General features: G+C 48.9%; 1 protein-coding gene across 6 annotated transcripts in view; it reads right to left on the bottom strand.

Annotated features, from left to right (window-relative positions):
- Nucleotides 1–27,349, bottom strand: part of KIRREL3 (kirre like nephrin family adhesion molecule 3) — a 563,596-nt gene that overhangs the window by 74,255 nt on the left and 461,992 nt on the right. For 5 of the 6 annotated variants that reach the window (XM_019710496.3, XM_074321188.2, XM_074321190.2 and 2 more), the window contains exons 4-5: nt 19,308–19,457; nt 14,631–14,780 (exon numbers count right to left, since the gene is read on the bottom strand). In XM_019710496.3, the coding sequence (XP_019566055.2) occupies nt 14,631–14,780; nt 19,308–19,457 (300 nt within the window). Of the gene's footprint in view, nt 1–14,630; nt 14,781–19,307; nt 19,458–27,349 lie in introns of those variants that run through there. The other variant, XM_074321191.2, reaches the window with a different exon arrangement.

Raw genomic sequence — 27,349 nt, 5'->3', positions numbered from 1 at the left:
CCTTTACCTCTTGTTGTCTTTGTTCAAAAGCCACCTTCTACAGAGAAAATCTGACTAGAGCTCTATCAAGTAAAGAAATTGAATTATTATAATAAAACCTTCCCATAAAGACAACTCCAGGCCTGGATGGCTTCACTGATGACTTCTACGAAATATTTGAAGAAGAAATAACATCAGTCCTTCACAAAATATTCCAGAAAGTACAGGAGGAGAAGAACACTTTCCACCTCATTCTACAAGACCAGTATCACTGATACTAAGGCCAGACAAGAACAGCACAAAAAACTACAGACCATTGTCCATTATGAATATAGAAGAAAATCTCCTAACAGAAAATTAGCAAACTGAGTCCAGCAACATTAAAAAAAGAAAAAAAGAAAGAAAAGAACAAAAAAGATTATGTGCCATGACCAAATAGGATTTTCCCCAGGAATTCAAGGCTGGTTTGACATTTGAAAACCAATTAATGTAACATACCATATTAATAGAATAAAGAACAAAAACCACATGATCATCTCAATAGATGCAGTAAAAGCCTTTCACAAAGTTCAATACCATGGAAACTTCCTCAACCTGATATAAGGTATCTGTGAAAAACTTACAGCTAACACTATACTTTATGGCAAAAGACTGAATACTTGCCCCTAAAACTGGGAATAAGCCATGGTTACTCTCACCACTTCTATTCAACTCTGTACTGGAAGTTCTAGACAGTCCAATAAGGAAAAAAGGCATCAGATTGGAAAAGAAGAAGTAAGATTATCTTTGTTCTTAGGCAAAATGATCCTATATGCAGAAAATCTTAGGGAATTCCCCCAAATCCTATTAAAATCTAAAAAATGAGTTCAGCAAGGTTACAGGATCCAAGATCCATATACAAAAATAGTTTGTTATATTAGCAATGAAAAATATGAAAATGAAATTAAGAAGACAATTCCATTTCACAATAGCATCAAAAAGAATGAAATATTTAGGAATAAATTTAACAGAATTATAAGACTTACTGAAAACTATAAAATGTTGCTAGGAAAAAAAGATCTAAATAAATGAAGAGACATTCTATGCTCATGGACTGAAAGACTCGGTGTTGATAAGATGGCAATTCTCAAATTGGTCTATAGCTTTAACACGATTCCTTTAAAAATTCCAGCAACGATTTTGCAGAAATTGAAAAGTTGATCCTTAAATTTATATGGAAGTACAAGGGAACCAAAATAGATAAAACCATTTTGAAAAAGAACAAAATTGGAGGACTTGCTTTTCCTGATTTCAAAATTTCCTATAAAGTTATAGTAATTAAGACAGTGTATTACTGGCATAAGAATAGACATATAGATCAATGCATCATTACTGAGAGTCCAGAAATAAACCTTTACATTTTTGGTTAATTGAATTTTGAAAAAGGTACAAAAGCAATTTAATAGGGGAGAAGGATAGTCTTTTTCAACACATGATTCTGGGACAAGTGGATAGCTGTACGCAAAAATCATGAATTTAGTTTCTTACCTCACAAGTTACCCAGCAATTAACTTAAAATAAATACTGGACTAAATGTAAGAGCTCGAATTGTAAAACTTGTAGAAAAAATATAGTAGTACATCTCTGTGACCTCGGGTTAGAGTTCTTAGATACAATATCAAATGGACAATCCATAAAAGGAAAAAAGATATTAAATTGGACTTGATTAAAATGAAAAGCTTTTGTGTTTCAAAAGATACCATTAAGGAGATGAAGAGACAAGCCACAAACTGAGAGAAAATATTTGCAAATTAAGTATCTGATAAAGGACTTGTATCCAGGATATATAAAGAACTCTTACAACATGATAATAAGACAAATAATCCAATTTAAAAATGGGCAAAAGATTTGAATAGACATTTCACCAAAGAAGGTAAAAAATGGATAATTATCACATCAAGAAACATTCAACATTTACTATTTTGTTTTGTACACATGAAATTAATAACAAAAAGAAAAAAATGAAAAAAAGACTTCACAGTACAAAAAAAAAAAGGAGATTACTTAATGAAACTTTTCCTGTAAAAGCCATTTTAAAGTAATAATAATAAAAGGTGACAGAGAAGAAAAAGAATGCTTAACATCCTTAGTCATTAGGGGAATGCAAATTACATCTATTATGGAATATCACTTCAAACCCATTAGAATGGTCATAATATTAATAGAAAAGCCAAACTACAAGAGTTGGTGATATTGTGGAGACACTGGAACTCCCATTCATTGTTGGTGAGCATGGAATAAAATGATACAGCCACCCTGGAAAGCAGTTTGGCAACTTTCTTAAAAAGTTAAGTGTAAACTTTTCACATGACCTAGCCATTCCACTCCTAGGAATCTACTTGTGAAAAATGAAAACATATACATACATGTGGACTTGTATATGAATGTTCATAGCACCATTATTCATAACAGCTTCAAACTGGAAACAATCCAAAATGTCCATCAAGTGATGAAAGGATAAACAGAATGTGGTCTATCTATACGATAGAGGCTACTCAGCAAGAAAAAGAAATGAACTATTGATAACATGCTACAACATAGCTGAATCTCAAGACCATTACGCTAAGTGAAAGGAGCCAGACATAAAAGGCCACATACTGAATGATCCCATTTATAGACAATGTCCAGAAAAGACAAATCCATAGAGACAGAAAGCAGATCAGGGGCCGCCTGGGACTGATGTGGGAGTGGAGATTGACAAGGGAACTTTTGAGGGTGATGCAAATGGCCTAATACTGGATTGCAGTGATAGCTGCACAACTCTGTAAATTTCCTAAGAAAAAAAAAAATCGCTGACTTGTACACTTAAAATGGGTGAATTTAATGGAATGTAAATGATAGCTCCATAAAGCTGTTAAAAAAAATAAAGGGAAAGACTGAAAAAGTCACCTCCTCTGTGAGGTCTACCCTAACTGCTCAACCTGCTCTTTCTCCCAGAAAACCCAGCCCCTTATACTCGGCTCTACGTTTTTTTTGATAGCACTTAACACCTTCTAATAAACTATAACATTTTCTTCTTGTGTTTATTGTTATTGTCCAAATCCTCTGCTAGGATATGAGGTGTGATCAAATAATATGATAAATTTTTAAATAAAGAAAATTATTACAGTAAAGACACATTACCATTAATCCTCCTCAAAATACTCCCCCTCGCTCTTTGAACACACTTATCCCATTGTTCTTGTTGCTTTCTGAAGCAGTTCTGGAAGTCCTCTTTTGTGAGTGTCTTTAGTTGCACGGTTGTGGCTGCCTCCATGTCCTGAATTAATTCAAAACGTTTACCTTTCATTGTAATTTTAACTTTGGGGAAGATCCAGTGAATAAGATGGATGAAGACACACTGTAATATTTTTATTTGACAGAAATTTCCATACCAGAAGTGATGTGTGAAACGGAGTGTTGCATTGTCATGAAGTATAAAGACACTCATGAAAGAGGACTTCCAGAACTGCTTCAGAAAGTGGCAAGAACGATGGGATAAGAGTGTTTAAAATGAGGGAGAGTATTTTGACGGGGATTAATGGCAATGTGTCTTTTACTGTAATACATTTTTTAAAATGTAAACATTCACTGTATTTTTTTATCACACCTCGTGTAAGTTCCACGAAGGCAGGAGATTTTAGTCTGTTTTGGTCACTGATGTATATTCCCAGGGCCTGGTGCCTTGGAAGGTGCAAACATACGTGTTGAAAAATGGAATGAACACTTGACTGGCTAATTCTTTCCAGCTCTAAAATTCTCTAATCAAGGTTAGGTTTGGGGGTCTTTTCCAAGGTTAGGTTTTGGTCCTTTGTAGAACGGTTGCTCAGGCCAAGATGATATTTGGGGTTGAGGTTGGAGGAGAGACAGGGCAGTCCCAGGGGACCGGTGCTTGGAACCCAGCTTTCTATTTCTTGAAGAGTCAGAGAGGACTGGTTTTCCCTTTCCCAGGCATCCTGCAGCCTCCAGCACATTCCCTTTTCTTTTTTATTTCAGTCAACCCATCTGTCAAATGCGTTCCCTCCGGCGTCCTAGTGACAGTGTGTGTGTCTATCTCTGTGTAGCTAGAGAGGGAAGTGCTCAGAGGGTGGGAGGCAGCAGTGTGTTTGGAGTAGAGCAGTGCCACCTCTTCTAGGGGGATGGCTGCATGGCCACCAACCTGCTCCCCCATTTCTTGCTTTCTGTCACTGAGGCTTCAGTGGTGTTCCTGGCACCGTGTGATTTCTTAGCTGCTAACACCTTTCCTGACATATTTACATATGGAAAATTCTTCCATTTTGTAAACATTTACAAACACCTTGATGGGCTTGTGAAAATGACACTCTTTTGGAAGGCAGCCTTCCTGGGCTGTGGGGCTCAACTATTTATTTTTGTGAGCTGGAGGCAGCTGTGTGAGCGTCTGGGCGCCTGTGAACCTCCCACTTAGGAAAGCCTCCTCCACGTGGACAGAATAATTTAGAGGCCCAGAGTGATGGGGAAGAAGCATCGGGCAGTCCCCGATGATGAGACTTAATGGGGTGGAAAATGGATGCTGTGGGTCTTGGGGCCCTGGCTCTCAAGGCACATCTGGGGAGCAGGGGCTGCGAGGAAGGGTTTTCTGAAGGCTTCGGTTCATTGTGCAGGCCATCGCTCTGGCTCTGGGGGCCCTGGGACAGTGTGAGGGCTCAGACAGGCCTCCTGGAGTTCCCCCGGGATCGAAAGAGACCTGCATCACAGTCTGAAGGGGCAGGAGTCAAGCAGGAGTTAAGTCTGAGCAGAATTCTGGAAAAAGGAGGGTCCCAACTTAGGGCGAGGGTTTGGGGGCCAGAACTGAGTTCAGATTCTAACTTTTTCTTTCTTGATGTGTGATCTTGGGCAAGTTAATGGGTCTCTTTGTGTGTCATCTTTCTCATCTGTGAAAGGAGACATGGGGCCTACCCGGCAGAAATGGTGAGAAGGTGAATAAAGGCACGTGTGTGGGTTACCCAGGCAGGGGCCAAGTTCCTGAATTGTGTCTCTCTGGCTGCACCTACAACATAGGTACCATCCCAGCACAGCAACAGAATCACAAAGCTCTGGTCAACCCCACTCCTGAGCTAGCTGTGCATCTTTCCTCTGGAGAAAACTGCCCGCAGCCGAGACTAGGTCCTGAACCCTGCTGGTGGGCACTGCCTGCTCTGCCACTGTGGTGTCCCATGCTGGCTGTGGGCAGCGGGTGGTCTCCCGTAAGCCTGACGCCTTCCCATTTTTCCAGGGCTTTCTCCCTTGGGGGCCACTCCTGGTTTTGGACTCTGTGAGTCAGCCTTGGGTTTTGTGACTTGGGCCCTACACCCCTCCCTGCCCCGTTGGCTGCTGAGGGAAGGCTTCCATTTAGTGGCATTTTCCTTTCTCATTTCATGCTGTAATGGAGATTCATTGCTAGTTTTAAATCCATAATTTACCATGAAACCCTTGTCTCAGCCTGAGCTGAGGTTAGAGCAGAGAAGTAGTGAGCTATTTTTACCCTTAGAGTTCTCCCTCTAGGCTTTCCCAGAGCGGGCCTCAGCCAGCCAGTGTCCTGGGTGTGACATTCATGGTGTCCAGGCATCTAGAGCCAGGAGAGGGGCAGCTTGTTCCAGTGGGACCGGCTGGCCCCACCCCTCCCTCTCAGGTGGCTATGCCTCTCTTCCCTCCACTTCATTTTTCACTAGGGGGAGTCACCAGAGTGGTGGGGCCTTGTGCTGGGGATATCATGCTCCACTTACTCCATTCTTTCTGCGCCTGACAAGAGGGGGATCAATACTTCTGTCCAGTCACCAAGGTTTGTCCATTTCCTATCAGTGACTGATTCTCTTGACTGAGTGTTCTTGTGTCTTTCAGCCACGGGGAGCACTGATGATTTGGCAATGCTCTGAATTATGTGTGCTTGTGTGTGCGTGTGTGTGCGCGCGCGCACCAGTGCTTTGTCCTTGACGTGAGGTGTCTGTTTATGTATGAGTAAGACTGATGATGCATAAGCAGGGAGCTTTGTAATGGCCAGTGGCCAGGTGGGTTCCTGACTGAGGACCCAGTACGGCCCCTGGACACAGGTGGGCCCCTGTCGGTGTTTTTTCAGGTGTGAGGAGATGTTGGAATCCACGCCCAGACAGAGGAAGCTGTGGTGGCAGAGTGGGTGAGGACTTCTTAAGATAACTGCATCTTGAGAGTTATAGAAAGTGGCTTGCATTTCACGGGCTTCCGAGAGCTGCTGGTTGCATGTCGAATGTCTGACACCAGAGGAGTAAGGCCCTGACTTTTGCAAATCTCCATGGTCCAAGCTCATGCTCCCCTTTGCTGAGCAGTGGAGCCTGCTCAGCCTTTCCCAGGGTCACGCTTGGTTAAAGCAGCAGACAGACACATTATTCTTGCTTTTAGGAGCAAGGGAACAAGGACACAGGGAACAATGACCCTCAGGCCCCACCCCAACCCAAACCACGATCAAACGAGGGAGAATCACAGTCAAACTGTGGAGTGGATTTGCATGTCCTTTTTCCAGCTCCAGATTTTACCAGGGAGACAGTGGGTCCTGAGAGGTCAAGCATCTTTAGCTCATGTTTGACAGCTGGTTGGTGGCAGGACCCAGGCAAGAACACACATCTTCTGACTCCCAGGCAAGGACCCTGGTCCTGAAGAAGTGCCAGCACCCTGGGTAGAGTGGAAGCACACTTCAGGGCTGCAGGGCTGCCCTGGGGAGCCTAAGTCACTTAGTGATGGGGAGGGGACACTAGGAGGCCAGCAGAACGAGGCAAGGGCTGGTGGTGGGGTCCAGGAGCAGGAGGCCGACACCTTGTGTGTGCAGCAGATCCTGGGCGGGCTGCTGCACACACTCTCCTGTGCTGTGTTGAGAGCAAGAGATGATGGAAGGGGCAGGGGAGGAGCTGGTCCTGGGGGGCTGTTTGGGACACTGCCCCCAGCTTTAAGTGGTGAGTACTGCCCCCCAAAGCAGCATTGGGCATCGGGCCACTCCAGCAAGGCCACTTAATTAGACCAGTTAGCTCTCCTCCCATTGGTCGAGCCTGTTCCAACTGACTGTGGCGAAGCTGGGTGGGTTAAGGTAGGGAATGTGCATCCCTTGTATCAGATCTTGCCTTGCTTGGACAGGACGCTGTCTGCCCCTTGCCACCTACGTTCCTGCTGAGGGGAATGTGCTGAGTTTGCCGCTGTCCCTGATGGATCCCCAGCTCCCATGGAGCCCTGGAAGTCCTTCAGCATCTGTGAGTCTCCCTCCCCACCTTACTTCCCTCCCACCATGACAGATGGGCCCTGGCTCGATGACCGGACTCGTCTGACGTCACGTTGAGGCTGAGATGAACAGGGAAAAGGTGGGTGGGCGCAGGCAGAGAGGCTATTCCTTTTCATTGCAACATGGCAGATTAGAGGGACAGGGAGACTGGGGGTGGGGATGATCTTAGCATGAGAGGACCCAGCGTGACCCGGCTCCAAAGTCAGCACACCTGGACCCAGTGGCTACAGAAGACCCGCGAACTCACATCGTCACCCTCCATCAACAACTGCTATGGGCAGCCACTCAAGGGGCATATGGCATTGAATCCATGGTGTGGACCTTAGAGACCAGGTCGCCTACCCCCAGGGAGCTTATACTACAACTTAGGAGAGAGACTATTAGTCAGCTGAAGGTCACTCAGTGAATCACAGCCATGTTTACTTTGTCAACTGTCCCAGCAGATAAGCACAGAGTTAAACTAGGAGAGCAAAGAGGGGTGTGAAGTGGCCAAAAGAGAGGGGAGGAGGGGAATCAGCTTCTGGCCTAGGGGACACTGGGGTGGCCTGAGCCCTCAAGGAAGGAAGTGTAGCAGGAAGGGAATGGGGAAGAGCTGGCGGCAGGGGTGGGGTGGGGGTGGGGGGCGAAGGCCACAGGAGCTCAGGAACCAGCTGCCGGCTGGAACTTCAGGAGATTAGGATGCTTTGTTTGTTCCACTCCCCCATGTCTGGTTTGTTTGCGGCCCTATTTGGGGGTGATTGCGGGGTAATGAATGCGGCAGGAAACAGGCACGCAGTGCAAACGAGATACGGCACCCAAGACCAGGCCGGGGCCCGGGCAAAACAAGCCTAATGAGGAGATAAGGAAATCAATTGTGCTTGTCTTCCCAGGGCACGAGCTGGGAGGGGCTGCAGGAAGTGTGTCTTCTTGCTTCTCTAGGACACGAAGCCTGATCCCCAGGAAGGAGGGGGATTGCAGGAATCTCCTAACGTTGCGGGAGTCATAGTAATGCCAACAACAGAGATGGTGATAACTGGCACCGCTGATACGCCTTGCTGCCTGAAATGCCTTACATATATTATTTAATTACATCCTCTTTATAACCCTAAGAGGGAGAGGTTATTACGACTATGCCCCCATTTTACACATGAGGAAACTGAGGCACAGAGTGGTTAAATGCCCAAGATCACCCCATTGGGAAAGTGACACAGCTAGGTTTCAAGTGTAGGCAATCTGGCTTCCAGAGTCTGGACTCTTAACCATGAAGCCATGTCACCTTTCTAAACACAACATACAACACAATTGTCACTTGCATTTGGGGCTTACTATCTGCCAGGTACTGCACCCTGTGGTGAGGTTCAGTGTATACTCCCTGCAGTTCGCTCCCAAACCCTTTTACTACAGTTATAAGAGAACATGTACTGAGTATCTAATAGATAGATGCTCACAGGCTGTACTTGGCATGAGGGATGCATGATGCCTCCCGTGCTCCCCCTCCCAGACCCAGTGGGGGAGACAGACATATGAACAATTACTTTCAATATAATTGGGTTGAGCATTATGATCGAGGTATGGCTGGAAGGCTAAGGGAGCACCTAGGGGGATAGTCAGGCCATGTGGAGTTCATGGAAGGCTTCCTGGAGGAGGTGATGTCTAAGATGAGTTCTGACAGGTGAGCAAGAGTTAGCCAAGGAGAACGGTGGTAAGGGCATTCCAGGCAGAAACACACATGAGCGAAGATGCAGAGGTGTGGGGAGTGAAGGGGGTTGCAAGCTGGTTGTCCCCGGAGCAAGGGGGTGGCAGAGCTGGGGTTGGAGAGAAAACAGAGGGCAGGCCTTAGAGGGTCTCATGTGCCATGGAGGGATCTTGAGCTTTGTCCTGTGGATGTGCTTTCTCATCCCTGAAGAACCGCTCAGATTGTCCCTTACTGACAGGGTGATTGTGGCTGGGTTTCTCACTACCAGCTTCCAGAAGAACAGTTTTAGAAGCCAGTGCTCTTGGGTTCTGAGTCAGTTCTGCCTTCCCTTGCTGCATGACCTGAGTTAGTCACTGTCTCTCTGGACCCACCGCCACAGAAGATGAGGGGATTGGGAAACGGGTGCTGCCAACGCTGTGGACGTAGGAGACCTCTGCCTGCAGTTCCCCTGGTGGAAGAGTTGCAGAAGGAGCCGTGGTTTCAAAAAAGGCATGTTTGGACCTTATCTGTTTGCCACTCGCAATATTTGGGGCCTGACATCATTTTAAAGATGCCCTCTTTATTTGAATTGACTTAGTCTCCACGTTAAATAATTCATGTTGATTTAGGAAGCTTTGTTTCTGATGGGAGCCACAAGACAGCAGTTAAAATTAGAACAGGCCAGGAAGAAGAGGGGAAGGGAAAGAAGACTGGGAAAATACCCTTTTTACTAATTAACCTAACCCACCCACTTTCAGTCCCCCTTACCCTGCTCTACTTTCCCTTTCTCACAGTGTTTATTCCAGCTGACATCTGACGTAACTACACAGCGTCCTTGTTTAATCTGTTTATTATTTATGACTGCCTCTCTCCCTGCTAGACCACATGCTTCACCAGGGCAGGGGGGTGGTTTTCTCTTTTGTTTACAGATAAATCTCAAGTACCTAGAGCATTGCTCGGCACATAATAGGTGCTCAGTAAATATTTGTTGTTCAAATCCTTGGTACTCATTTCCTCCCTGCTCTGGGTCCCTCAACTCCTTGCTTCCCAAGTTTCCAGGCAGTTGGAAAGATCAAGTACAACACTCCCCTTACAGCTCTGGCCCTGGAACAGTTTAGATATTTTCAACCTTGGGGCTCCTGCAGGAGGGAGAAGGAGCAGTCTGTACGTGTGCCTGCGTGTGTGTGTGCGCGTGTGTGTGTTAGTTTGATGCGCACAATTCTAGGAGACTGGTGTTTTTATTTTCCCCATTTTATAGATGAAGAACTAGAAACTCCATTCATTCATTCACTCTATGCCTTAATTCATTCACTCATTTATTAAAAAGTCTCAAATATTATTGAGTACCTACCCTATGCTAAGTGCTGGTTACAGACAATTGAACCAGAGGCCCGGTGCCAGCCTTAAGGACCTGCCCAAGCTCACACAGTGAGGAAGCTGCATGCAGGGATTCCTCTTCCCAGCCAGGGCTTTGCGTCCCGCACCCCAGCTCTGCACAGGTGCATGGGGGTCCCATGACGGCCACCTAAGCTGTGTCTCTGCAGAGATGGCTAAGGATGAGTGGAGGCTGGATACAGAGGAGGACTGTGGGTGAAGGTGTACAGCCAGTTTCAGAATCCCAGGGCTGGACAGGCTTTGAGACATCCCATCTCCGGCTTCCCTGTTTTAGACAGTGGGCTGCTGTCGAATCAGTGGCATTCTCTGACTCAGTCACTGCACGAATCCCAGGGCCAGTGCAGAGAAGGGCATTTTCCTAAAATAGTTGGTGCAGCGTGCGGATCCTGATTGTAGAAATCATGCCTTTTGGAAGCTGCACAGTTCTTAGCGATCACCTTATTTATCACTATTGTCATTTTACAGATGAGGCAACCGAGACACAGAGAGGTTGAGTAACAGGGCCAAGATCACACAGCTGGCTAATGGTAGGGTCGGGACTATTGCCTTCAAGGCTGCTGCTCTGTCCGTGATACCACGATTTCCAGATGTTCTGGGGGCAGAAAGACTCATGTCTCGACCTGGCTTGAGTCAGAGCATAGTCCTTGGTTGGGTGGGTCCCAGGGGGAATGCAGCTTGCCTGCTAACCAGGACTGGGCTCCCCAGTCTTTGCCTGGCTCAGCCTACCAAGCGCAGCCCCTGCCGCCTCTTCCCCTCCTCGTCCCCTAGGTCCCTCCCTCCCTCTGCCTCTCAGTGTGGCAAATGCTCAGCTCAAAGTTTCTCTTTGCCTGATTGCATCTGAGAGCTGGAAACACAAGGCTAATTAATGTGTCTGTGACTCCAGGCTTGGCTGTTGGGCCTGGGTCCCCATGCCCTCCCTGGGGCTCAGCGCGCAGTGTGAGCTGGCCCTCCGGCTTCTCCAAGCGGTGCAGGAAGATGCATATTTTCACAATGCACATCTGTTGGCGATATAAACTCTCCTATTTGCCCTCCTCACTTGGTGCTTTGATGGAAGACCCCTGGGGGTCTCCCTCTGTTCCAGCCAAAGTGTTTGCTTTGCAATTTTGCCAGAATACCATCTGATTCTGCTCTCATATCTTCTGCAGGTTCTAATCAGCCTCTTACTTTATTTAATTAAAAATCGATCTCAGGCAAATACAGGCTAAATTAGGAAGCTCTCTCACGCCTGGAACGCAGGGAAGGCTGCCACCCCCTCCCCTCAACCCCCTGCCTCTTAGGGAACTGGACATTTTCCCAGGCTGAGATGTCACAGCAAAGCAGATGGGGTCTTGGTTGGAAGCTGGCTGGCCAGGGTAGAAACAGCCTTTTCCCTTCTGTTGAAACAGCCGCTCTGTCTATCCACCACCCTGAATAGACCAGGGCTCCCTTTCCAGAAGGCTGGGTGAGCTTCTGCACGCAGGGCTTCCCTCCAGGGCAGTAGGTGGGGCTGTATACTGCAGAGAAACTCAGCCAGGCTGGGGACCTCAGGCAGAGCTCTGCAGGACCAGCTGAGGGGTGGGGACCTAGGGTGGCCCTGAAGAGTCAGGGAGGGCTGTGGGCAGAGCTTGGGGCAAATCTTTCTTGCCTGGGGTTAGTTTGTTTAGGAGGAATCGTTTTTTTGTGGAATCTGAAAGATTGCTGCTCGGTTTCTCTTTCTGGCTCAGGAATTCCACCAAGGTCATCCTGCTGGGGCCTCCTGAAAATCCCCCCCCCCACCTCTTCAACTGATCCCCAGACTTGAATAAAACACCTCTGCCACATGAACCCAGCTCTGTGCCCAGAGGCAGTGCCAGCCCATGGCACTGGAGAGGGAGAAAGGCGAGTGAATGGCATTTAGATGTGATCCAAGACAAAGTCGAGTCTGTTCAGATCAGACCCCCAGGCTGTGCTCTCAGAAGCCTGGCTTTTAACCAGCCAGACCAAGGAGACTCTAATGGCATTTAGCAACGTGGCAGCCGGGCAGAGAGCTTTGGCTTGGAGTTGTAAAATCTGGGGTCTATTTTGAATATAATTAAGCTGTGTGACCTCCTGTGAGTGTCTTTGCCTCTCTGAGTCTCGATTTCCTTGCCTGTACAACATCTGGGATAACTTGTACTTTGTCTACTACTGGGATACTAGAAGGAAAGGAATACAGAAATTATTGGGTATGACTGGGTGAAGCTCTGATACCAGGACAGCTTAAGGATGACGTGCATCTCCATCTATTTTAGGTCCTGCGTGAGGTCACGGGTGGGCATTGCTTAGGTTCTTCTCATGTTAGTATTCTTTGGTACTTTCTAGCGCGGACAATGCAGCAGAAAGCAGATTCTTCCAGGGGTGGAGGCTGAATAACCTCTGAAGATGAAGACCCTACAACTTCGCTTAGTATACCTGTCCTGTCATCGTGCAATCCTCAAAATCGAGAAAATATATTGGGCACTAAATCCTTCTTCTCTCCTTCCTCAACCCCGATACCCATTTCCATTTTAGCCCTCATCTCAGGAGAGATGGAGACAGCGGCCTTGCCCTTTAATGTCCCTGATTACCTTTCTGAGGGCCCTCTTCCTGACCACATCATCCCAGCTTATTTACCCTGCCTGACCCGGTTTATTTGTCTCATCCCTTTCATCGGAGGGTCAGAGGAGACTCAAAGGTTGCAGAAGGTTCTGAGGTTGGCACTGAGTTCCTCCTCTCTGTCTCAAGAAGCCAGCCTCCAAGCTTAGTAAGTGGTCCCCTGGGGCCTGTCCGCTGCCGTGCTCGGGCTAATCTGCTTGTGTGTTGACCGTGTAGATCTGAAGATAACCTGACACACTCTTAAATATTTCATCTCGGTGTGGCCATGAGCCGTATCTATCAGGCGAGGAGGCAGCACCCCAGCTGCTGACCCTGTTGTTAAAGCTTCTCAGCATCTGTTAAGAGGTGGGCAGGGCAGAACCCAGACTCCCCTCTTCTGGCTGCCGAGCTCCATCCCACAGGTGGCCTGGCAGAGACTCACTAAGGAGGCAGTGGGGTGGTGCATGGAGCCCTAGCTGGGAGACCCTGGGCCGGGCTCTTTGCTTCTCTGAACCTCAGCTTCTCATCTCGGGCAACAATCCTGTCCCACAGACTTTCATCAGAACAGCTGAGGAAGTATAAGTGAAAGTGCTTTGAGAGTTGCTGTCACAGGCTATGCAAATTGAGCTATTATAACTTATGTGCAAAGCTGGTTTCCCAGGGAGACTGGCTCCTCAGTAACATCTGGTTGGAGGAAGGAGGTGACAAGGGTGAGGCAGTTTAAGAGGTGGAGAGCCCATCCCTATCTGGAGTCAGGTCTGCCCAAGTAGGGAGGGGGACTTCTTCAGGCAGGATGTCCCAGGGACACTGGGCTCCTGTGAAACTGAGATGAAGAGGGAGCAAGGGCAAAGGTACGATCTGGAATAAGAGCCTGAAGTGAGTTTTCCTAGGGATGACATAGGCAGCCCAGGGTTCCCAGGAGCAGGGAAGGGGGGAAGGAACAGCGGCAGCGGTGGTCCCTGTGGATGCTGAAACCGCAGGGACAATGAAGCTCCAGGCAGATTCTGATAGGAGAGGTGGCTAGATGGTGACCCAGGAGGAGGGCAGTCCAGAAAGAAGTGACTCAAAGATGTGTCACATTCTTCTCCATACCATGTTTCCCCAAAACTAAGACCTAGCCGGAACATCAGCTCTAATGCGTCTTTTGGAGCAAAAATTAATATAAGACCTGGTATTCTATTCTATTCTATTCTATTCTATTCTATTCTATTCTATTCTACCCGGTATTATATTATATTATACCCGGTATTATATTATATTACATTATATTATATTAAAGACCCAGTATAATATAGTATAATATAATATAATGTAATATAATACCGGATCTTATATTAATTTTTGCTCCAAAAGATGCATTAGAGCTGATGGTCCGGCTAAGTCTTATTTTTGGGGAAACACAGTATCTCTATCACCTAGCACAGGGCCTGACACAGCTCATGCTTGCAGGACATGATTTCTGATTGAATAAACGAGCACCCAGGAGCCCTTATTCACTTCCTAAGCTGGAGTCAAACACACTGCGGTTGGACAAGGTCATAGGTAAGTTGGCATTGGCCTTCTGATTTTCAGGGCAGGAATTTTCACTTTTCCCCTTTTGGTGGGGAGGAGGTTACTGACGCAATGGAGCCCCAGTAGCCGGAGCCCTGTGGGACAACGCCTGAGGCTTTGCCCAGTGGGATGCCCCTGCAGTTGTCTGGGAGGAAACCTTCTGGAGCTGAGCCCATGGTACTTTCCATAGTATCCTCACCCCCAAGTGCGGACGGTTCTTACCCAGGACGGTGAGGCGTGCGGGGCGGGACCGGATGGCAGCCTGGATGGCCTGGCACTCGTACACGGCATCATCTTGCAGCTCTGCCCGCAGGATCTTCAGGTGATGTTCCCCTGACAGGTGGTTCCCTACCACCAAGTACTGTGGGTAACCTGTGGAGACAGCAGGCATATCAAGGGGTCCAGCTGGCCCAGGGATGGAGGTAACATTCATGACAAACAGGCATAGTGGTGGCACACCTGAGCAGGGACAGGTCTGTCTTAGGGGCTGCCAGAGCAGGCATCTGCTCAGGGTCCTGACCTCAGCATAAGGAGCACAGAAATGAGAGCTTCCCCAGGGCGCTTGTGCGGAGTGTGTGCGTATAAGGGAATTGCCGATTTTTAAGTTTTGGAATGTTGGGGAAGCCATTATTATGGAGGGAAGGAGAGAACCGAGAGGGAAATGCTAAGTGGGGACGGACACAGTGGGGTTATTACTCTGGAAAGTGGTGTGCCCTGCACCATGGTTTACCAAGTAGACACGCCTTTCGATAAGGACACACACAGAGACAGAGACACCCAGGCCGAGATCCACAGACAGAAGACAGAGTAAGAGAGAGAGAGAGAGAAGGAAGAAAAGAGAAATATTTGGGAAAGGATCACGAGTGACTTTGGGGAAAGGTTTTGTTGCAGGAAGTAGAAATCTAGGCCCGCCCACCTGTGACCCGGAAGCTCCGGTCCCTTTGAACCATAAGTGGCCCTTTTCTAGTCACTCTACCCACCCCCAAGCCCCAGGGCCTGATGAAACACTTAGGAGGTGCTCAGGGCACTTGGGACTTTGGGGCCCCTTACACCACTGGCGATGAATAATAGATAAATCAAAGCTTGAGCGTGATAAATCATTAAGCAGTTTTCCTCCTTCTCTGTAGGGTTCAATGTAAACGTAAGTCAGAGCTGGCCAGCTTGGGCAGATCCTCCGTTTCCTGGGTCTTCGGCCCTAAATCCCTGTACTTTCTCTCAGCAGGATCTGTGTCCCATTCATGCCCGTACCTGAGCTCTGCCCTTCCCCCTTTTCCCCCTTTTCAGGGCACTTCCTCTTTGTCCGGTCCCCTTCTCTCCTCAGAGGCCTGCCTGCTCTCCCTGGCAGCCCCAAAGGGCTCCCCTTGCAGAAGGACCCTCACCAGGAGAGTGTGAGTTCTCAGAAAGGTGCCCTAGGAGGAGGGGGTGGGGCAGACTGGACCTTTTAAAGAGAAGACTAGGGCTTAAGCAAGTGAGAGGCAGAAACAGAGACAGACAGAAGGGCATGCAACAGGCTCTCCCTCTTCAAATATTTCCAAGTCTCTTAGTTTGGGTTAGATGTGCTTGTGTAGCTCCCAAGGGCAGCATCAGCACCAATGAGCAGAATTAACATGGGGAAATACTTTTAGAATACTATGAATGATTTGAGGTGTCCACAAAGGATGTAGGCTGCCAGAGGTGACAGTGAGGCGCCCCCATCACTGTCTGTATTCAAGCAGAGGTTGTATGATTACCGGTGAGGGACACTGCAGAGGAGATTTCTACCCTGACTAAAGCACTGCAGCTCGAAGGCCCCTTCTGCCTCCATGAACTAAGGGACTTGCGAGGTGGGACGAGGCTCCGTGGGGGTGGGCTGTGCAGGGGCACTTATTCCTGGTTCCTGGAGGTAGCTATAATCCTCTGCCAGGTTTCCCACTATGCTTCTTGGGTGCTCCCTGTGTGGCTGAATCCATCGGGCTCATGTCTTTATGGCTAAGCAGTGTCCTCATCATGCAATCAAATGGCCCTGCCCTCCACAGCTGTCCAGGCCTGGCCAGAGATGCTCACGGGGCAATTAGCTATACCCCCCTCCCCCAGAGAGCACCACCTCTCCTCCTGCCCGCTGCTGGGCGTGGGGAAGGAGCGCAGGGAAGTTATGCTGGCTTTCCCCAGGGCCAGGGTGAGGGGCTGGGCATGGGTTCTAGCCAGTCCTCTGATGCTGGTACCCTTAGTGTAGCTGGCTGCCCGTGCCAGCCGCTTCAGCCCAGTCTCTGGATCCCGCTTCCTATCATTAGTCCCTGCTCTCCTGCAGGCATCTGGGCTGGAGCCTGTGTTTTTGTTGTCTTGCAGCACAACGATTCCGCTCTCAGGAGCCGCTGAAAACATCCGTGATGGGTTTGTATTTGCCTAATTAGGCGACGAGCTGTGATGTTCTCCCAAGGACTGGCAGCCTCTTCGGAAAACACAGGTCTAGAAGCATAGATTCTGAGGAAGTTCTAGCTCCTTCAACAGTATCCTTCTCTCTTGCTATTCCCAGAGGAGGCGACATTATGGGGAGTCCAGGTTTACAGTCAAATTGCCCGGGTTCAAATGCCAGCTCTATCACTTCCTCGATGTGTTGTGTTGGGTTAGTTACCTTCACTTCCTTGTACCTCCGTTTCCTTGTCAGTAGAATGGGGACAGTACTAGTACCTCGTAGAGTTCTGGTGAAGATTAGATAGGACGAACTCAGTAAGATGCCTGGCACATAGTAGGTAGTCTAAAAACACTGCTTTAAATAAAGGTGACTGTGAGGTCGGGTAACTGAGGAGGTCCGCATCTTGCTAAATAAGAGCCGGCTGGGTGTCAGGGCCTCTTAGGGATGAAGAGCCGGGGTCCCAAGCACTGGGCTTTGGTATATGTTTGGATCAATTTCTTTCTCAACTGTGACTTTATTTACCTGTCACATAAAGGGGAAAATCCTTGTTTTGCTCCCTGTGGATCATTGTAGGTTTATGAGAGAATGTCTGAGAAGTACTAGTTCCTTGGAAGAAAAGTATTCTATCAATATGAAGGAATAGAGTTACAAATCACTTCCTTTGATTGATTGTTCCAGCAGTGGTGACCAGAAAGACAGTGAAGTCTTCAGTTAGGGTATCCTTCCTGGTAGACAGGTACAATAGAAGGGGGCAGAGCTACAGCAGGTAGAAGTCCCACAAGACTGGGCCTCAGCTTCCCCAAAGGAGAACTGTTGCAGTATGAAGTGCTCTGCAAATACTTGCTGAATTGAGATCTATTGCTCTCACTTTCTCATCAGGATTTATTAGACCTGTAAGTATCTGTCATTATTGTCATGATGCTGTTTGGGGGGCAGGTGATCAAATACAGAGGAAAAATTTACCAGGAGTTGGAGCTCATTGACTCTGAAGGAGAGGTCCAACCTTTTTTCTATAAATGGAGTCAAGTTGGAGAGGAAGCAGACTGCAGTTCATTAGGGCCGCTGCCCTTCAGCACTTAGCAGGACGCAATCCTGGATCCCAGAAAGCCATTCATGGAAGTGGATGCCAGAGGCTCAATGATCCATATGGTGACGACCAGTCTATGAACCATCCATGGTGACTTGGGCCTCCTCTTGGCCACCGACCCAAAAAGACCCCAGTTGCTGACTGAAGGCTGAAGACCATTGACCAGGCACCCCGAGAGGCTCCTTCACTAGCAGCAATGCTGGGCCAAGCTCAGAGCCATTCAGAGTATGAGTGATTCTAGTTTTGAAGGTCATATCCTTCCCCCAGTTTCTCTAGGGTAAGGGAGTTCAGAGTCCCTGAACATGGCTGGTTCCCACAACACTTAAATTTTATGGCAGCACCATATATTTTGGAGATATTATTGTGTATTTCATTCACGCTCAGCTGGGCTGCAAGCATTCAAACCCTGTGATGCTATTGACCATTGCTATAACGTTTCAATATACATTTTTGGCAAGACATAACTCACATTTTAAAATATTAATCCCCCAACCATCATGTTGCTGAGTGCACTTCGATTTTTTATTTTCCTGCAGCTGTACACCATGAGAGGCAAAGCTACTTCTCAGTTGAATACACATTTTTCTTTCCTCCTCCACCTTCAGTCATTCCCCCACTGCAAGGACACCCAGGTCCCTTGTTCTGAATTTTACAGTGTATGCTAAGCCTAGCAAGCAGTCATATGCCCCCTGACCCCCAAGGGAGAATAATGATGGTGGATGGTGAGTGACTAGGAGGAAGGAGGAGGATTCTATTCTTTTTTCTCCTGGGGGGGGAAGATGGATTGGAAAGACATCTCTATGGGCTTCAGGGTTGACATGCACAGTAATTCACAGATGGTTGGGCGTGGCACCAAGCAGGGAGCTCAGATGCCAGCCTCAGGAGCCCACCAGTACATCGCTGATGAATACTGGCACGGGTGGGCTGAACGAGGTCTGGATTTTATTTCAAACACCTCTCTTCTTTTCTTTCCCTCACATGGTGACCCCTAAAATCATCAGGTTTCTTTGTGAGTTGTCAATCTATTTGGCTCCCTTTGATGGATGGGAGCTGGGAAGAAGACGGGAGCTGGTTGCGACTTCAGTGAGGAATGCATTTTGGACCAAGAAATAAGAACACTTTGCCTCTGGAAATCCGACTTTACATGAATCCTGTTTGAGTTCAGAACACTGTTAGGTTGAGGACCGATCACCAGAGCTAAAGGGTTAATCATAGTTCAGTACCAGTGGTCAGAGGACTCCTCAAAGGCGTCTGCATCCTGGCCCTGGGCCTTGCCTCGCCTGACGCTGCCTGTGAGGTCTGTACTGAGCCCTGGAGATTTAATCCCCAAATGCCTATGAAGGCGAGGCTTCCCGGGAGGGTGGGTAGGTAAGGCCGGGATGGGTTCCAGGCCTTCCCAGGGAGGTCTGAAGGTACTCACTTGAGAGGTCCCTGCCCACACCCAGAGCCAAGCCGTCTTTGATCCACAGAACGAAGCCATCATATTCCGGGATGGCACACAGCAGTGTCACCGGCTGCCCCGACACCACGGCCTGGTCTTGGGGCTGCTGGCTGAAGGAGTACACTTGGCCTAGGAAGGAGACAAGCACAGCAGTCAGTTAGAGCAGGGAGCAGGACCTGGAGGGCTTCTCCTCAAGTTATGGCAGCAGAGCCCAGGTTGGCCTAGGGGACAAGCCTCCCTTAGAGCACCTCACATCCTGGTGGGGGCTCAGCAGCAGCTTCCTCGCTGCCCCCAGCTTAATCCTTTGCTTCCAGAAGCTGGCTCCCAGCTACAGCCTCCTCAATCCGTAACTAATCTACGCACACACTGTGGTCCAGCCAATCCCCTGCACCCAAACAAGCCATGCCGGCCACTGGCCGCATTTGGGACATGCCTCTCTCTTCCATTTGGCTAACTCCTACTTTACACCACTTGCTGGCTCCCAGTTCCACAATAGGGCAGGAGCATGACAGGGACTCCCAGCGGGTAGCATTCTGTGGGGGGCATGGGGAGTGGTGTGCTTTGGTTCATCCTGAGACTCCAACAGATAATCTTATTGTTTCAGCAGGATGAGCGGTGGTACAGCGTGGCGGAGGGTGTGGCTGAGGGAGCAGGTCATCGTCTTCACATGTCCTCCGTGTCCCTTTCTTTTCTGCAGCAGACCCTACTCCAGCCTCACTGTCACTTGGGAGAAAGTCACGACTGTGACCCACTCCCATGTATACCTCAAAGCGAGATGGCACTGAACCATCTAAGCTAGCCAGTTATGTTAATAAACAAACAAACTGCAGTGTGTACAGCTGAATAGACAACGGGACAATGACATATACTGAGCTCCCAACCACAGTGCGGTCAGTGTTTCACATGCTCTCCCTCTTGTAGACCATTTAATTACATGTCAGGGCAGAAAGATCCCCATGTTACAGCAAAGAAACGAGGGTCAGAGAGGCAAAGTAACCTCCCAAGGTCATACCGCTAATGAGTGGTGGAGCAGGGGTTTGACCTGAGGTCCACTGACTTCTGAGCCCTCGTTCTTTCCCACACTGTGCTCTGCGGATATAGACATACAACCCAGGGAAACTGGAGCTGGCTGGCAAGCTGCAGCCATGGTTTCTCCCTGACCTGAGGGAGTCAGGTCAGCCTGGACAACGGCTGTTGCCCATCTTGGGGACACAGAGACAAAGCCCCAGGCTCAGTCCACATATAAGGCTGAGCTCTCAGCAGCAGGTGGCCCTAAGAAAGGGGAGACTGGTGTGTCACTCTGAGGGGAGCTGGGTGGTGGCATAGAGTTGGGGGGGCCTCCAAGAGGAGAGGCCGAGTCCCCAGGAGAGAGTCTGTGGCAGGTGGGCAGGTAGCTGAGTCTACTACCTGATGAGATCTTGGCTGGGTCTCTGAGGAATCTCATTAACAATCAGATTGGCCCTGAAATGTGGGAGTAACACTTTTTATTCTGATTTGAGCTTTACAAATTAGATTTCATAGGATATTTTAATCAGCTATGTGTGGTGGTTTTTTTTTTCCCCTCCTCTCTGTCTCTTCAGGTTCTCTGTTGTAATTAGACTGTTTCTGGCACCAAAACAAGAGAGAAGGAAGGAAGAGACAAGAGAGGAAAAAGGAGAGGAGAGAGACTGGAAAAAGGCCAAGAGGGCAAGGGTGAGGGGAGGAGAGGGAGAGAAAAGAAGGGATGGAGAGGAAGGAAGAGGAATAAGAGGCAGAGGAAGAAAGCAGGGAGAAGAGAGGAGGGGGAGGGGAGAAGGGAGGGCAGGAGACGCAGCTGAGAATGAGAATGTGGTAGGGGAGAGGACATTCCTTTCACAGGCTCTTCTCTCAGTTCTAAGGATGATTTCTCAGCTCGTTCTTTTATCCCCAAATCTTTCTTGCAAGAAGGACAGTGTCAAGACAGCCACTATAGCTGCCAAAGATTGTGTTATCGTAGAGAATTATCAGGCTGTCAGTGGAGACCTGAGGGAGTTATACTAAACAAAATGGTGCCTGAGGCCATTAACAGTGGGTAATTGTCCCGTGGGCCCCCCATCCCAAATCCCGCGTTCTCTTGGTGCGGTGAGCATAACTGGAGCATTGGGTACAGGAAGCATCCTGAGGTAGAGATTGGGGGGTGGGGGGCGAGGGTGAGTTCTGAACTGCCTGGGAGATACCTCAGTGTGGCAGTGTCTGTGACCTGAGGGAGAAAAGGGCTGTCACCATGGAAACACAGCTCTGGAGGAAGTCAAGGGCTCGGAGGACAGCTCCAAGCAAACAGGCCTTGGAGGTGGACACTGAGTGATCGGTATTTCACTTTAGAGGGTGTCTCAGAGTCAGGAGTTGGCACAGGCAGAAGAGCCCCCCGTATAAGACCTGGGGCCTATAGAGAGGAGCCGGAAGTGTAAGGAAGAGCAGGAGAGAGACTTGACTTGAGGACAGTATCTGAGTCCACCCATCTGAACGACTTTAGAGAGAGGTTTGGCTCTCACGTTTTGTCTGTTTGGATCCCCTAGGCTTTTCTATGGATAGAATGTTTCTGGGGGGGAGACGGGCACACAGGATAGTCTCAAAAATCCACCAACGACGTGATTTGCAAATTACTTTTTGGGAGGGAACGATTAGTGCTATAACTGACAATTTTCTTTTTCAGTCTAATTTTAATTTTTGCACATTAAATACAAGACACTAAACACACTTTGTTTTTTCTTTTAAATCAATGGGATGCTTTTTCAAGCAGAATCGTAAGCTAAGTGTCACTCTCTAGAGTAGATAAAAGTTGAGGTCCTGCGGGTGGAGAGGAGGTGGAGGAGTGGGCCCACTTTCTTTTCTCCCATGGGACAGACCTTGAGGCTTCTCCGTCAGGAGCTCCTGGGACACAGTGTGCAAGCCAGGGGTTGCACCCTTACCCAGAGAATGGCCCTCACCCATCCCCTCACTTCCTGTTTCCTATTCCCCATCTTTTCTACTCCAAAGAAGTGAAATGTGAGTGACCCAAGACCGTTTTCTATAACCTCCTGAGTATTATATCGAGTAGACAGAAAGCTTCCGGAGAACATTTGTTTATTCAACACACATTGATTGAGACCTGCAATGAGACAGGTATTGCATTGCCTGGTGAGAGACAGATGAATAGGACCTGGTCCCTCCTTCCAGGAGCTTACGTCTGTACCTCTGCCACCCAGACAACTCTGACTTGAGCCCAGGGAATGTGCTGCATCAACTACGGTCCTACTGTCATTGTAGACTCAACACACCTAGCACCATCTCTCCCAGGTTTTCTGCCTCAGTTTCCCATTTCATCCCACGAAGTTCTACTGGTGTGAAGCCCGGAAGTCAGTGTGGCCTCCCTTTTCATGTTTTATTTTTAATCTGTCTCCATCACCAAGTCTGGCCCAGCCTTCTTCCATAATATCTCAGATCCACCCTTTCCTCTCCATTCCTACTGTACAACCTACTGTCCACGCCCTCATCGTCTCAACCTGGGTTCTTAAAACAGACTCTGAATGCTTTCAGGTTCTGCTCTGGAGTTTCCTGTCTAAATCACAACTTTCCTCATGTTGTCCACGTTTTCCAGGAGTGGAAACTCTAATGGCCCTCTACTGTCTGCAGGATAGCACCTGACTCTCCATCCTGGGTTACAAGTTTATCCAGAGTCTGACTCCCATCTCAGTAGCAACACCGTACTGGCTGTTCACTGATGTCACCTGGCCGAGTCCTGGCTGTCCCACCATCCTGGAAAGCAGCCCTCTCCGTAGGCCTCCCCAACCAGCCCTGACCTCACGGAAAGCCCAGCTCTGTCCTCTGATCTTGATCTTTGCTTGGACTTCTAGGCGCTGCCCATCACTGGGAGGCCAGCAGGAAATCCTCATCTTCTCTCTTTATCTCTTCCTCTCCACTTCCCTGTTTTCCTCCTCTCATCTCCCTTAATTTCTACAAACCTTTTTTTGAGCACCTACTATGTATACGTTAGATGCCAAAGAAACAAAAGTAAATAAGAAATAGAGGGTAAACTCCTTGAGGGCAGGGACCACGGATGTCTTTTCCATCTTGCATTCTGAGTGCCTCGCCCAGTGTATAAACACTGAATGAATCTCTATTTAATGGCCTGTAGCTTACCTATTCTAGTTTGTCTCCTGATATCTGTGGTGACTGTAGGAAAATTGTTTTTACATTGTAAACTACTGATTAGGCAGATATTGTGCTGAGCACACCACACAGAAGGCATAAAATGAGAAATAAAGTGGAGGGGTTACAGTCTCAAGGTGTCAAGCTTTACAGGATAAAAATAACTGAGTTATTCACGAAGACCTACTTTAAGCCAGGCCTTTGAATGTAACTACAATGCTCGTTAGCTGTTATTATACACCCCACAGTTTACAGATGAACTGAGGCTCCAAGAAATGAAGTAACATGATCAAGGTCACGAAGTGGGCCCAAGTGTGATTCAAGGTCACACAGTGGGCCCAGGTGTATTCCAAGGTCACGAAGTGGGCCCAAGTGTGATTCAAGGTCACACAGTGGGCCCAGGTGTATTCCAAGGTCACGAAGTGGGCCCAAGTGTGATTCAAGGTCACACAAGGTGTACTTTATGATCATGAAGTGGGCCTGGGTGTAATTCAAACCCAAGTTTCTCTGATTGCAAACCCTGTTTTCTTGCCATTGTCCATGTTGGCTATTGAATTAAGAATCTGAAACCCAGATTTTGATTCTCAAACAAGTACTCACCCCGCCAACTAGGCAGCCCCTCAAAGCATCTAAAGAGAGGCAGAGGATCTTTGGAGTGAAAGGCAATTTCTTCCCTAAGTTTACATAGCTTCCTCCTAGCTGGCGGTCAATACCACCAGTTAGGGTTCAGGATGGAGTCCGATACTGACCACCATGGGGGGTACAAAAGAAAGGAGGTATAATAATTATTGGCACTTATTATTAGATAGTCATGAGTTAAATAATAATTATGTTGTTATACCCATATTATATAACTAGGTACATGTTATAATTTTTTTTTATTGTTATAGAGCTAGTAGTAGCTAACTTTCATTGACTATAAACATGTATATGTTTATATGGTCATGTGATTGAGTTGTCCCCACAGTCAGGCCTACGAGATGAGACCGTATCAGACCCATGTGAAGGTGAGGCTGTCCAGAGCCCCACCATCCAGTGGTGGAGCAGGGACATCAGGCCCAGCGGTCCTGAATCAGAGCATTATCCTCAGCTCCTTTACTGCACAGTTCGCAGCCCTGGGAACTCACAGAGCCCACCTGAGCACCCCCTTGCTTGTCCTTGCCCACAACCGCAAAGGAGCAGGCTGGTTGGAAACACACTTGGCAGAGGCTCTCCCACATTTGGTAGATCACGTAGAGTGGAATGTGGTCTCAGTGTGGTGGCTGCAGGCAAACTTTCCTGTTTGCTTCACAGGAGGATGGTTCTGTCCCAGGAAGAAAGGGGCTCTGCAGAACTGGGGTCCCAGAGTCGCTTCCGAGCCCCTGAGGTGACTGCCCACAGCCGATGTGTCTCCCTGCACACCCAGACCCGCGCAGGCCAGGAGAGCACCTCGCCAACTCTCCAAGTGGACTTTACGGCATCGTGGGGGCTCAGACTGAGCTCAGACAGGTGACATGGGCTCCTCAAGGTCCGTGGTGGCTGAGTCAGGATAGAGTCTGACTCTGAGGCCCTCAGTGCAATGCCTTCTGGTCTACCTGCTCAGCAGGCGAGGAGCAGGAGGTGGTAGTGCTGAGTAGGTGGGGACGTTTGGAGACTTCTCTCCAAACTGCAGGAAGCAGGGGCTGATTCTGGCTGAGAAGGATAAAGAAGAGGGTGGGCTTTGCGGGGCCTCACCTGGCTGAGCCACGTGTGCCCCGCACGTGGGGGTCTATGAGTCAGGATGGCAGGGGCAAGGCAGCTGCTGGTGATTAGTGACAGAGGAGGAGTGGGGGCGGTGGTGGCAGGTGCTGAAAGGGACAGGTGCAAGTGCAGCCTGGCCCAGAAAGAGGGGAGGGGCAGGGGGGCATTGAGAAAGCCCCAGAGGACTCTGGTCCTGAGGCAGAGCTACCCCCACCCCCTGCGCAAGCGCACCTTGGAGTCCTGCCCTGTCCTGCTCCCAGCTGTTCCCCAGTCCTCTCCCTGCTCAGAGCAGTGCATGCAGCTCAGCTTCTCCCTCCTCATCACTTCTCCAGACTGTTTTCTCAAATGCCTCCAGCCCCCAGATCTCCCTCCCTCACTCAGCCCAGGAGGCTCCCTGAAGGGGCCGCCCCTTCCCAGCCCTGACCACATGGCCTCCCACCTTGGTCTCCTTTTGGGGACTCGCAGTTGCACATTAGCATGGACTGAACCATCACCATCTGGCTCTGGGAGGTCCCCTCTGTCTTCCAGTAAAACGTTAAAATGCTGAAGACCCCATGATTCTCTATGAGCTCACACTCCTCTGGCCTCTGATCTGAGGTCACCCCTCAATTCCCAATTATTTCCTGGGGAGGGAAGAGGCATATTTCTATGGAAGGTTGAGGTTATAAGGGCCAAATCACTCAGAGCGATGGTTTTACAGGAGTGCTCCAGGGGCCTGGCTCTGTGTGTGTGAGTGTGTGTGTGTGTGTGTGTGTGTGTGTGTGTGTGTGTGTGTGTGTAAATGAATTAGCTTCCCGGCCCCACACTTTCTCCAGCTAGACCTTTTCTTCTTCTATTCCTGTCAACCACTTAAGATTTTGCTTGAACAAATTCTTTTTCTTCTCAGAGTGTTTGAAAGCCTCTGGTTTAGAATTGTGGGGATGAAATCTTTTCTGGGACTAAGCAGTCAGGGCCTCCTGTAGATCTTGGGAGGGGATTGTGGTCTGGATGGTCTTTAAGGTCACAGAGGCCTTGGTGCTGTGCCCTGACCCTGACCCTGGCTGTGTGTGTGTGTGTGTGTGTGTGTGTGTGTGTGTGTGTGTGTAACAGGAGAGAAGAGGGCCCCGAGGCGCCATGCTCATGGTGGGCAGGGTCCTCTATGCTAGGCTCAGAGGAGCTATGGTGATCACTTCCCATAACTGTCAGCCCCAAATCTTTTAGGGACATATTCTGGTACTCTAGTGTCCCTAGTCTGTTGCCCCTCCTATAGGCAGGCATAGGTGTTTGTGCCTCTCGCCCAGCCACCAACCGGGTGGTCAGGTGGTGCCATGGTGGTGCTGAGAGGGTGAGCGGGGACTTGTGTAAAGAGTGTTGGATGTGGGGTTAGTAACAGAGGAGAGAAAGCCCTAGTGCAAACTCTGCACTGGAGCCTGATGTGGGAGCAGGGGTTGTGACATCCCTGTTCTCCCTGCAGCCCCCCTTTTCTGATCCATGCTCAGAGGTCAGATCGGAGGTGGTTGAGAGATAGTGTGCGGAGTGCTCCCTCCCTTCCTTCTCATCGTGAGCTGGGCACTTTGGCCAGGCCTCTCCTCCAGCAGCAGTTTGAGGTGTGTGTGTGTGTATGGGGTGACCACTGCCCTTAGGGTTAATCCAAGTCAGACTTGGACAGGAACGTCAGGATCATCTGGAATGCTTGCCCTGGCTTCTAGGAGCCCAGTGCTCTGCAAACACACAAGCTTGGCCACCCTTCCTGCTGCTTTAGAAGGGAGGGAGCGGGGCCCAGATAGGCTGAGTAATATGTCCAGTGGTCCAGGAGCAGGCAGAGTAGAAACCTCTCCAGTGCCCTGGGGAAGCGTCCACTGCCACCCCTGTGCCTGAAATCCTGCCTGCTTCAATCTCAGGACAGCCAGCGAAACTTTTTGTGTCTGTGGATGGCCACCCTTGACCACGAGGCACTAGACTCTGAGGTCATATAAAGTTCTTCAGGGGTTTAAGAAAGGCCTTCTGCAAGCATGGGGGTTGGGGGGAGGAAACAGAGAGGCTTCCCGGTGGAGAAATCCTGATAAGGGGGATGTGATGGTGGATAGACAGCATTCTGGGGTAGGAAAACTACAAGCAAGACATGAGGGGTGAGTGACCTCAGGTCCCTGTTTTGAGTCTAACTGACAGGTCACTTG

The sequence above is a fragment of the Rhinolophus sinicus genome, chromosome 9 (genome assembly GCF_057876585.1).
Source record: "Rhinolophus sinicus isolate RSI-liver-muscle chromosome 9, RSI-T2T, whole genome shotgun sequence".
NCBI lineage: Eukaryota > Metazoa > Chordata > Mammalia > Chiroptera > Rhinolophidae > Rhinolophus > Rhinolophus sinicus.
This window is presented reverse-complemented; position numbering and strand designations above follow the sequence as displayed.